This window comes from Cervus canadensis, chromosome 4, assembly GCF_019320065.1.
Source record: "Cervus canadensis isolate Bull #8, Minnesota chromosome 4, ASM1932006v1, whole genome shotgun sequence".
Lineage (NCBI taxonomy): Eukaryota > Metazoa > Chordata > Mammalia > Artiodactyla > Cervidae > Cervus > Cervus canadensis.
In genome coordinates, this window is record NC_057389.1 from 2,889,545 (window position 1) to 2,902,382 (window position 12,838).

Below are 12,838 nucleotides of genomic sequence, written 5' to 3' on the forward strand. Positions count from 1 at the left end.
CTTGCCCTGAATAAAACTGGATTTACTTCTAAGAGTTATAGAAATTGAGCAAAGTTAACAAGTATCTGCCATTAAAACTGAATGCTGGAGAAAATGAATGCCCATATGAATGTCCAATTTGTTGCTACAATCTTTTCTAATTCTGGTCTTAAGTAGCCTAGTTCTCAGATTCACATACTAGGGGTAGAGCTCAGTAAATACAGCAGGGAAAAAGGTTTTGCTCTGAGAGATTGTAGCAACTACTTCCTTAATAAATTAACTGAATCTGTTTTCACAGATGTCTCAACTAACAAATTATTCACGAACTTCCTTCTAGCAAGTTAATGAAAAACTAAATGTTATAAATGTTTGCAAGATTTCCTAAACCTAATATAAATTCTTGATACAATGATTAATGAAGCCTCAGTCTAGCTTTATAAATACAACCTATGATTGCCAAAGGTTGTTCTAAATTTTCCAACAGATTAAAAGCAAAGAAAATGTAACACATAAAGACAATATGTTTTCCTTAATGTGACTGCACAAGAACTATTATCAAAGTACTCATAGGATGCCCCCCAAAGATTTCATGGTTTGTTACTGAACTATGTTCAAGCAACTTTATATTTTACCTTTTTTCACATGAACTTCTATGAAAAAAAATAGAGGGGTGAGATGGGGAGGGAGGTGGAAGGGAGGCTCAGGAGAGAGGGGACATATGTGTGTCTACAGCGGATTCATGTTGATGTCGGGCAGAAACCAACACAATACTATAAAATGATTATCCTTCAATTAAAAGTAAATAAATTAAAAAAAACAAAAAGCATATGTCTTTGTGCAGCACTGATCCATGATGTAAAAAAAGCCAGACTAAAACTAAGAAAACCTTATTCAATTCAGTTCAGTTCAGTCGCTCAGCCGTGTCCGACTCTTTGCGACCCCATGAATCGCAGCACGCCAGGCCTCCCTGTCCATCACGAACCCCTGGAGTTGACTCAAACTCATGCCCATCGAGTCAGTGATGCCATCCAGCCATCTCATCCTCTGTCGCCCCCTTCTCCTCCTGCCCCCAATCCCCCCCCAGCATCAGGGTCTTTTCCAATGAGTCAACTCTTCGCCTGAGGTGGCCAAAGTACTGGAGTTTCAGCTTCAACATCAGTCCTTCCAATGAACACCCAGGACTGATCTCCTTTAGGATGGACTGGCTGGATCTCCTTCCAGTCCAGGGGACTCTCAGGAGTCTTCTCCAACACCACAGTTCAGAAGCATCAATTTTTCAGCGCTCAGCTTTCTTCACAGTCCAACTCTCACATCCATACATGTCCACTGGAAAAACCATAGCCTTGACCAGACAGACCTTTTTTGGCAAAGTAACGTCTCTGCTTTTTAATATGCTGTCTAGGTTGGTCATAACTTTCCTTCCAAGGAGTAAGCATCAAACACATAAAATGTAGCTTTCACTTTGGACAATTGAGTAACTAGGATTAGCAGTTTTAGAGACCCATAAACCAACATAATGAATCAAGAGTTTGGGATTAACATATACACACTACTATATATAAGATAGATAATCAACAAGGACCCACTATACAGCCCAGGGAACTCTACTCGATATTCTGTAATAACCTGTATGGGGAAAGAATCTGAAAAAGAATGGATATATGTATATGTATGACTGAATCACTCTCCTGTTCATCTGCAACTTATAAATCAGCTATACTCCAATCTAAAATAAAAATTGAGTTAAAAAACACGGTATGGCCTAATTTTTTGCCACTGAAAACGTGGTTCTTGGGAGTAATCCGTGTGAGTGACTCATCTTGAGGCAATAACACAGCTGTCTTCCCTAGAGCTGAAGCTGCTCTCATCTCTAAACCCCTTACTTATTTAACAAATGTGCATTTCAGTACCAAGCCCTGGTGGGCCGGAGGTACCTGAACAGGAGGGCGTGGCCCGCACTCACTCCTGGGAGCTCCGCCTTCGGGACGCAGTAACTCAGGCTGACCGCCCCCAGACCTGCAGGGCTGCTGTAGGGCCTGGCGGTGACTGCAGCATCCGCCCTGCGTAGGTTCCACAGGAGCAGTTTCATCTGTGTTACAGACGGGAGGCCCACAGGCACATTTGCCAAGTCACGCTGTTGGCTGTGATGGGAGACGTATCCATTTGGGCCTTGGCTGGAATCTGGTACAGTTACCCCTCTGGGATCATCCATCACATTGGGAGGAGTGCGTGAGATGATCCAAAGCTTTGGGTTTAGACTCCAGAATGGAGACAAGGCTGCCTGAAATATGGTAGTCCAGGAGAGGCTCTGAGATTCGGTGAGATGGAGATACAGGGCACAGAGCTGGGAAGCGATCCTGAACCTTGCGAGTGTAAAGAGCAGATGACAACAGGACGCTGCAGCGCTGCCTGCCAGGAATAGAAACAGCATTTACCGTGGGCCTGGCCATGCTGTTAGTCCTCTGTATGCACTAATTCCTCAGAACAAAAACCTGTGTGATCGCTTTAATCTCCACTTTGCAGATGAAGAAAGTAAGGCGCAGAGGAGGTAAGAAGCTTTCTCAACTTGGCACACCTAGTAAATGACCATGATGGGATTTGGAACTGGGCGATTTGACCCCCCGAAATTCATGACCTTAACCATTATGCTGCACGACCTCTCTTAAGAGTCAAAAGCTCTAGAAAGACACCTGTCTGCCACTCAGCGCTCTCTCTCTCCTTCACTGATTGTGATGTACACAATGACGGCCGCCATTGATTTCCGTTGCTCTGCACTCTTGCGGGCTTTTATAGATGAATAAGCTTTCTTCTCTTCTTTCTCCTAGGAAAAGCTCACTGCCCTTATCTGGAGGGGGGAAAAAAAGGTTGTTCCTACATTCCACTCACTCACTATTAGCTCTGCCCTAACTGCATATTTCTTGGTATTCTTTTCTAAGAATTAGCCTTTTTAACCTTCAAAATCAATACTGTCTTATCCTGAGCAGAGCTTAGAAAATCAAAACAGTAGGCAAGTATGGGGCTGTCATTGTCAATGACAGATGTCCTGACCTTAGTGGCACCGTGGCCACACAAACGGAATTTGCCTGTGCAGAAAGCAAAGGACTTTGCTCTGAGATAAGAGGGCTAGAATTCTTTTGGCTTTTAAGACGTGGAATTGTAATATCACCAATAGGTTCAATGGCAGATGAGTTCCAGGTAACCTGAGGTAAGCATCTCTGTGTTTGAATTTGCTGGTTAGCCAGGTACGGGTCCATCCTGACAGCAGCCATCTAAATCTCCTAGGCTGAGAGTCGTGAAAGAATGGCTCCTAGAAGAATATTAAGGTGCTGTTAAAAAATAAAAATAAGAGTAGAGGTGGGAAGGTACAGACCAACAGCAGGCCAGTATGGGAGCCCAGTCTCCATCCTTCAGCTCGAAAAACAGGCAAGCTTCCTCAGCAGGACAGCTTTATGGAGTGTTCTGGATTTAGCCCATGATTTTCTAGGAAGAAGCTAGACAATATAGAGGAGGGATGAGAAATGACATTTTTGAGCTCTCTAGTACCAAGAACAAGAGATAGGGCTTTGTTTACTCACCTCTCCAGCACTACTTGTGGCTTTACCACGATTTCCTTTGAAAGTTATCACATGAGACTGTATTGTCATTCAGCCTGAATTACTATACTGATACTCTGAGACCCTTAATTATGTTCAGGAAAAGTCAACAGTCATACGGGTTTTTAAAAATGAATATTTTATCAATTCAACAATAAATGTGGATATGGGAAAGCAATTATATTTTTAATTTCATATTGGTCCCATTTCACATTACCAGAAATTGTATCTAGTTGGAAATTAATTCCTGAGATTTGGTGACTCAGAAGTCCCATATTTTTATGTCCTCCCAAGACTTCATGTTAACACTTGTGTCTACATGTTTTAACTGTCCCAGTTGTTATGAGTCTGACTTGATCAGTTACAAAATTTGAGTGTTAACATTGGAAGCAGACTTGGAGAATTTACTGGTTAGAGACCAGAGACCCTGAAAGCTAGGGATAAAATTCAGGTCAGTCATATCAGGGGAAAAATTTGATGTAAACAAACAAGTTTGAGTATCTAGTCATTGTCTAAGATTAGGTCTATCATACTGGTCAAGTGTGAGACCATCTTTTTTCTCATATAGTTTCTGGGTCCTTTTTCTTTGAGAAATGTAGGTTTTCTTATCAAACCCTAGGCTGTTGTTGACTTGTAACTTTACACTGAATAAAGGGAGAACTGATGGACCCCCAGCTGATGGGCCGCGTGCACACTCGTGCAGGCTCTGTGGTTAGAAGTCAGTGAACAGAACACACCCCTATGGTCCATGCCCATCCTTGTGGCCTCTGGACTGTGGGCTGGGACAGCCCGAGGCAGCCTGTCTCCTGTGAGGAATACCTGGGCCTGGTGCATGTCCTTCACATTTGAATCCAGTTGGCCTACCCACTCAGGCTAACCCTCCACAAAGGAAGCATGTTCACAAAGCCTTCCGTATTCTTGGAACACAGTGACAGCTGCTTGCGTACAGCATGTGAGCAGTCAGCGCCGCGCTGCCTGAAGGCCCTCTTAGGCCCTGTCCAGGTTTTGCAGAATTATGCAATAGAACAATCATACAACTCTACTTTCTCACCTCTATGAAATTTCTTTTGCTACCATTATTCTTTATCCTGCCATTGGTCTTGAAATAAGAACTGGGACTCTTAAATAGAACTCCTAAAAGAAACTAGCCTTCAAAACTTCATTCCTATATTCTTGCTGTTTTGACTAATGACACAGCTGCTAATAAGATTAGTGACTTCCCTTCTGTTCATTTTCTAGCAGAATTAGTTGCTGCTTTTATACCCTCTGCTGCTAATTTTGCCGGCAAATCTCTGGAGGATTCTAGCCTAATTTTCTGCTACTAGAAGCAGAACTGCCATTCTAGGAGGTCACCTAACATTATTTAATTCCTTTAGGGGATCTCAAAGAATGAAACCTATAGCAGTAATTCAGACACAAGCATCAAATACAAATTAGGACCAATTTTTCAGACAGGCAAATTGATTGTCTTGAACCAGATAATGACAATTTCCCATAATCCTTGTGCCATAGGGTTGTTGTAAGAAGTAAATTATGTGTGTATGTTTATATATTATTAATAATATCATATATAATTTATGTTACTTGGCAATATATTACATTATACTATATTATGTTGTATATTCAAATATAACCTAGCACTGTGCCTGACATACTGAAATGTAATAAATTTTAAGGTTTTAAAAACAAGTCGGAGCAATTTAAGGTTTATAAATATGTCTCTAAGCCATCCTTTGTTTATTTGGAACTTGAAACATGTAGTCTATGGATTATACAAGCAATTTCCAACTTCTCTGCTGTTGATTCCCTTTTCTTCATTTCTCATACTTTGGAAACACTGTCAGAAGAAATTCTGGAAAAGATAGAGGTGAAGCATTTCGCATTTCTCCAGACCAGCACTGCCAACGGAATGAGTGATGTCTTGACATGTATGTCTCCCATCAAGGATAATGAACACTGGGAACAGGCAAGGTCCAGAACATCCCAGGACAGTAGCAGGGAGGTTAGACTTGATCTCCATTTCATCCGAAACCCAAGGAGAGTCCTGAGGAAGGAGGGGCTCAGAGTGAGATACCAAGAACCATTCCAGTAAGAAGGAGAAATTCAAACTATCGAAGGGGATGAAAGTCAAAACCAGAAGACACGGGGCTGGATTGAAGAGAATAGGCTGCCTCGTGGACTTCTGTGTTAAATTTAGATAAACGTCTCTCTAGAGGTGAGGGCCAACGGTGATTTTCATACAGTGGGGTTTCCCTCAAGGCATTAAAGACACTGATCAGTCTCTGGCAATACCCTCAACCTGATCGTTGAGTAAGAGACACTTGGGCTATTAACGAAACAGTAGATTTTTTTCTGAAGAGAAACACGTATACAGATACAAACACAAACACACACATTTTTCTCCATTCATGAGCATGGAGCCAAAGCTAATTTATGTTGAATGATGTAAGCATTGTGGCAGAAAGGATAAAAGTTCAATAAGGTGATGGCACAACTCACAACTCAACGCTACCAGATGCCACGAAATGACTTGTGATCGACAGAATCGGCTGGGATTGAGAGCACTGCGCGTTAACCAGCCTGCGGACGTAACTGTTTGGGAAGCCTTGTAATTGAAGAAAGCAGCAGTCAATGCTGGCTGGTTACAAGGCTCTATTTAAATTTGTAATTATTTAGAATCGATTGCACATTATGTGGAAAGATACAGGAAGCTTAAGTGGACACCACAACAAAGTAATATTAGCAACAGCATAACCTGCTGAACGCAATAGAAAGTAAAGAAATGGAGGCAGACAAAGCAAAGCCCACTCGGGTTTTGGCTGAAAATTAATGTTGATCACAGAGCAAGCGCCAAACCTGCACATTGTGATCAGCATGGTTTTTTGATACTCTTTTGCCTAAACTCTGCTTTAGTCCTAATGTCATGTATTAAAACCCACTGTGGTCTACTATATTTGCTAATAATAATAAATGCCAAACTTTAGAATTGATTCCCCTTTTCTCCTTAATACTGGGCTTTCCTGGTAGCTCAGTTGGTAAAGAATCTGCCTGCAGTGTGGGAGACCTGGGTTCGATCCCTGGGTTGGGAAGATCCCCTGGAGAAGTGAAAGGCTACCCACTCCAGTATTCTGGAGAATTCCGTGGACTGTAGAGTCCATGGAGTCGCAAAGAGTTGACACGACTGAGCGACTTTCACTTCACTTTCTCCTTAATGAACTAGAGAGGATTCAAGATTATCCTGAGCCCAATGCCACTGCCCCTTCCTAAGATCTCACACACACTCTTGGGTGAGAGAGAGAAGGTGCCTAAGAAATGAGGTCCTTTATGTTACATGAAGGTAAAAACCAGGGGTGAGGGGAGACGAGGAAGGGCACCCCTGCTTTGCCTGCTCGCAGCATTTGCCCTCATTTTCTCCTAAATGCTTGCTGCATCTCCTCTAATCCTGTGGTGCACATGTGTCATTTTTTGACCAACCAGTACCTGAACACTTTCCTCTTTGGGGGGACCCCCAGGGATTAAACCAGGGTATAAACTCAACTCCTCCTTGAAGAGGAAGACACCTAAGAGGCATTTTTCCAGTCTCCCCTGTGGTCAGTGCAGACACAAGATGTAAGCCTGTCCAGTCTGACCAGCCTGCCCTGGACACGATTCCAGAGGTAGCGACGAGTCGAATCTGGGGCTGCCAGGACGCAGTCTGGCAAGGCCACCAGCAGGGCGGCCACGGGCGCTGTGGTCTGGTGGTTCACCCCTGCCCCAGCGTCTGCGGCGCTGGGCGGGGGAGAACCACTGGCCGCCTGTGCCCACTGCAGGGGTGTGGCTCCGAGGAATCCTGCTTGGCGTGCAGCTCATCTCCCCGCTTACGTGGCCTCCAAGCCGCATTCCCAAACTCTCCTGGAGGTTTTCTGATCTATCCAATATCCTTTAATTAAGCAACTTCCTGCTCGAACCAGCCAGCGTTATTTCTGTTGTGTGCGATCACAAATCAAACCTTGACTGAAACAAATGACCTTGGGAAACCCTGTTCTGTGTTGCTTTCAAAAGAGTGGTAAAAAATGAGTTCTTACTGATTATAGAAGGAAGATTAAATTTTTTAAAAATAGATGGGTCAATAACCTCAGATACGCAGATGACACCACCCTTATGGCAGAAAGGGAAGGAGAACTAAAGAGCCTCTTGATGAAAGTGAAAGAGGAAAAAAAAAAAAAGAAAGTGAAAGAGGAGAGTGAAAAAGTTGGCTTAAAGCTCAACATTCAGAAAACTAAGATCATGGCATCTGGTCCCATCACTTCATGGGAAGTAGATGGGGAAACAGAGGAGACAGTGGCTGACTTTATTTTTCTGGGCTCGAAAATCACTGCAGATGGTGATTGCAGCCATGAAATTAAAAGACACTTACTCCTTGGAAGGAAAGTTATGACCAACCTAGACAGCATATTAAAAAGCAGAGACATTATTTTGCCAACAAAGGTCCGTCTAGTCAAGGCTATGGTTTTTCCAGTGGTCATGTATGGATGTGAGAGTTGGACTATATGAAGAAGAATTGCTGATGCTTTTGAACTTTGAACTGTGGTGTTGGAGAAGACTCTTAAGAGTCCCTTGGACTGCAAGGAGATCCAACCAGTCCATCCTAGAGGAGATCAGTCCTGGGTGTTCATTGGAGAGACTGATGTTGAAGCTGAAACTCCAGTACTTTGGCCATCTGATACAAAGAGCTGACTCATTTGAAAAGCCCCTGATGCTGGGAAAGATTGAGGGCAGGAGGAGAAGGGGACGACAGAGAATGAGATGGTTGGATGGCATCACCGACTCAATGGACATGGGTTTGGGTGGACTCTGGGAATTGGTGATGGACAGGGAGGCCTGGTGTGCTGCAGTCCATGGGGTCGCAAAGAGTTGGACTGAGCGACTGAACTGAACTGAAGGTTAACTGAACATTACTAGTAACTGGCACTGTGGTTTAGGTTTCACTACATACAGTTATTATCATTATAGCTTCACAAATAGAAAAACCAATACTCAGAAAGATTTGCCTGATGTCAGTACACAGGAGTCAGAATTCAAATTCAACCCTAATTCTTTATCCTACAGAAAGGAAACAAGGCTAAGTAACATTAGCACCTTAAATTAAAAAGTGCAAATTTAAATAGAGTTATACCAAAATAATCAGGACATATGGTTTATGGTGATCACATGTTCTGGTAGCAAATGTGAGCTATGGTGGGTGAAAGAAAAGGCTTCTGAACTGGCTTAGTAATTGCTTGAGTAACTCCTGCTTCACCCACACATAAAATGAAAATACCAGAGTTCCCAGTCTTCCCCTGATCTTCTCCAGTTATCTCATCCCAAACCGAAGATAATGAAGAGCAGTTAGTGCTGAGAGAGACAGAGGAATGTGTTAAGGAGATAATTGACCCCTGTGTAAAGCCAGCCAGTTAAGATTTTGATTGTCCAGAATGGTGAAAATTGCCTAGGGTACCCTGTGGCTGTCAAAAAAAAGGCAATGGCTGCTGCATAATTGACAGAAATAAAATTATCTCTCTGCTATTTGATCTTGCTTTTGACCATTGCTCTAAATGGAGTGTTCGTTTAAGGTTAAAAAATCTAAACAAAGAATGATGTGCTGTTTGTACAGAAAGCAATACAGTTAGTGTAAAAAGCACAAACGTAAGGAATGAATATCTCTGCTGGCCTCCTGTGTCCAGTCCTGAAAAAGCCCTGGCCCCTGGCCTCTGCACTTAACCAGCTGGCAGACCATGGGCTCAAACGTACGCAGTCGCTCAGTCGTGTCCGACTCCTTGCGACCCCATGGACTCAGCCCGCCAGGCTCCTCTGTCCATGGGATTCTCCAGGCAAGATCTTGGAGTGCGTGCCACGCCCCCCTCCAGGGGATCTTCCCGACCCAGGGGTCCCATTCTACAGGTGGGCTCTTTACCACTGAGCCACCAGGGAAGCCCGCAGGTTCAAATAGTGACAGCAACACTGAAGGGACTTAGCGTCACGTTCTTTTCACACTCACTCTTCCTTCCGCATTCCTCTGTTCTGTCCACCCCCTTCCCCCGCTGCACCCCAAGGGAGCCAGTTTCTTTAGCGTTAGGATTATAGTGCTAGTACTAGCACTAGTGAAAGTCGCTCAGTCATGTCGGACTCCCTGAGACACCATGGACTGTACAGTCCATGGAATTCTCCAGGCCAGAACACTGGAGTGGGTAGCCGTTCCTTTCTCCAAGGGATCTTCCCAACCCAGGGATCAAACGCGGGTCTCCCGCATTGCAGGTGGATTCTTTACCAGCTGAGCCACAAGGGAAGCCTCAACCTTAGAATTATACTTCCTTCTTTTTGCACAAATAAGCAGATTTTCTCATCCTTCTTTCTTACATGATGAGGAGCTTATTATATATGTGAAGTATACAAAATGGCACCCTACGCCATTATTCTTGCCTGGAAAATCCCAAGAACAGAGGAGCCTTCAGGGCTACAGTCCATGCGGCCGCAGAAAGTCAGACATGATTAAGACCGGCACAATGGAGCACAATGTGTATGTGAAATGTATATTGATATATACATCTGTGCGTGTATACATGTATTTGTTGTTGTTCATTTGTAGCTCAAATGTGTCTGACTCTTTGCAACCCCGTGAACTGCAGCACACCAGGCTTCCCTGTCCATCACATCTCCGGGAGCTTGCTCAGACTCATGGCCACTGAGTCAGTGATGCCATTAAACTGTCTCATCCTCTGTCATCCTGTTCTCCTCCTGCCTTCAGTCTTGCCCAGCATCAGGGTCATTTACAGTCAGGAGGCTCTTCGCATCAGGTGGCCAAAGTATTGGATCTTGAACTTCAGCATCAGTCCTTCCAATGAATATTCAGGACTTATTTCCTTTGGAATTGACTGGTTGGATCTCCTTGCAGTCCAAGGGACTCGTAAGAGTCTTCTCCAACACCAAAACTCAAAAGCATCAATTCTTTGGTGCTCAGCCTTCTTTATGGTCCAACTCTCACATCCATACATGACTACTGGAAAAACCATAGCTTTGACTCTACAGACCTTTGTTGGCAAAATAATATCTCTTTTTAAAACACTGTGTATGTTTGTCCAATACTAAAATCAGATTGATTATTCTTTTCAGTCGAAGATGGAGAGGCTCTATACAGTCAGCAAAAAACACCAGGAACTGACTGTGGCTCAGACTATGAACTCCTTATTGACAAATTCAGACTTAAATTGAAGAAAGTAGGGAAAACCAGACTTCCCTTGTGGCTCAGCTGGTAAAGAATCCACCTGCAATGTGGGAGACCTGGGTTCGATCCCTGGGTTCAGAAGATCCCTTGGAGAAGGGAAAGTATTCCCTAGTATTCTGGCCTGGAGAATTCCATGGAGCATATAGTCCATGCGGTCACAAAGAGTCAGACACGACTGAAAACCACTAGGCCATTCAGGCATGACCTAAATCCAATCCCTCACAATTATACAGTGGAAGTGACAAATAGATTCAAGGGACTAGATCTGATAGACAGAGTGCCTGATGAACTATGGATGGAGGTTTCTAACATTGTACAGGAGGCAGTGATCAAGACCATCCCCAAGAAAAAGAAATGCAAAAAGGCAAAATGGTTGTCTGAGGAAGGCTTACATATAGCTGAGAAAAGAAGAGAAGTGAAAGGCAAAAGAAAAAAGGAAAGATATATCCATCTGAATGCAAAGTTCCAAAGAAGAGCAAGGAGAGATAAGAAAGCCTTCCTCAGTGATCAATGCAAAGAAATAGAGGAAAGAATAGAATGGGAAAGACTAGAGATCTCTTCAAGAAAATTAAATACCAAGGGAACATTTCATGCAAAGATGGGCTCAATGAAGGACAGAAATGGTATGGACCTAACAGAAGCAGAAGGTATTAAGAAGACGTGGCAACAATACACAGAAGAACTGTATAAAAAAGATCTTAATAACTATGATGGTGTGATCACTCACCTAGAGCCGGACATCCTAGAATGTGAAGTCAAGTGAAGTCAATGTGAAGCATCACTATGAACAAAGCTACTGGAGGTGATGGAATTCCAGCTGAACTATTTCAAATCGTAAAAGATGATGCTGTGAAAGTGCTATACTCGATATGCCAGCAGTGGCCAAAAGACTGGAAAAGGTCAGTTTTCATTACAATCCCAAGGAAAGGCAATGCCAAAGAATGCACAAACTACTACACAATTGCACTCATCTCACACACTACCAAAGCAATGTTCAAAATTCCCAAAGCTAGGCTTCAACAGTATGTGAACTGAGAACTTCTAGAAGTTCAAGCTGGATTTCAAAAAGGCAGAGGAATCAGAGATCAAATTGTCAACATCAGATGAATCATAGAAAAACAAGAGAGTTCCAGAAAAACATTTACTTCTGCTTCATTGACTATGCCAAAACCTTGGACTCTGTGGATCACAACAAACTGTGAAAAATTCTTCAAGAGATGAAGACCACCAGACCACCTGACCTGCCTCCTGAGAAATCTGTATGCAGGTCAGGAAGCAACAGTTAGAACCGAACATGGAACAACAGACTGGTTCCAAATAGGATAAGGAGTACGTCAAGGCTGTATATTGTCACCCTGCTTATTTAACTTCTATGCAGAGTACATCATGCAAAATGCCAGGCTGGGTGAAGCACAAGCTGGAATCAAGATTTCCAGGAGAAATATCAATAACCTTAGATATCCAGATGACACCACCCTTATGGCAGAAAGTGAAGAAAAACTAAAGAGCCTGTTGATGGAAGTGAGAGAGGAGAGTAAAAAAGCTGGCTTAAAACTCAGCATTCAAAACACTAAGATCATGGCATCCAGTCCCATCACTTCATGGCAAATCGATGGGGAAACAGTGGAAACAGTGAGGAGAGGCTTTATTTTCTTGGGCTCCAAAATCACTGCAGATGGTGACTGCAGGCATTAAATTAAAAAAGGCTTGCTCCTTGAAAGAAAAGCTATGACCAACCTAGACAGTATATGAAAAAGCAAAAACATTATTTTGCGACAAATGTCCATCTAGTCAAGGCTATGGTTTTTCCAGTAGTCAAGTATGGATGGGAGACATGGACCATAAAGAAAGCTGAGCACCAAAGAATTGATGCTTTTGAACTGTGGTGTTGGAGAGGACTCTTGAGAGTCCCTTGGACAGCAAGGAGATTCAACCAGTGCATCCTAAAGGAAATCAGTCCCGAATATTCATTAAAAGAACTGATGCTGAAGCTGAAGTTCCAATACTTTGGCCACCTGATGGGAAG

General features: G+C 43.2%; 1 protein-coding gene across 1 annotated transcript in view; it reads right to left on the reverse strand.

Moving 5' to 3' along the window:
* Positions 1–1,611: 1,611 nt before the first annotated feature.
* The window catches only part of LOC122439467, a 47,634-nt gene continuing 36,407 nt past the window's right edge, over positions 1,612–12,838 (reverse strand). Inside the window, exon 3 of the mRNA XM_043464498.1 lies at positions 1,612–2,388. Coding sequence (XP_043320433.1) covers positions 1,883–2,388 — 506 coding nt within the window. The 3' untranslated portion in view covers positions 1,612–1,882. The remainder of the gene's footprint in view (positions 2,389–12,838) is intronic.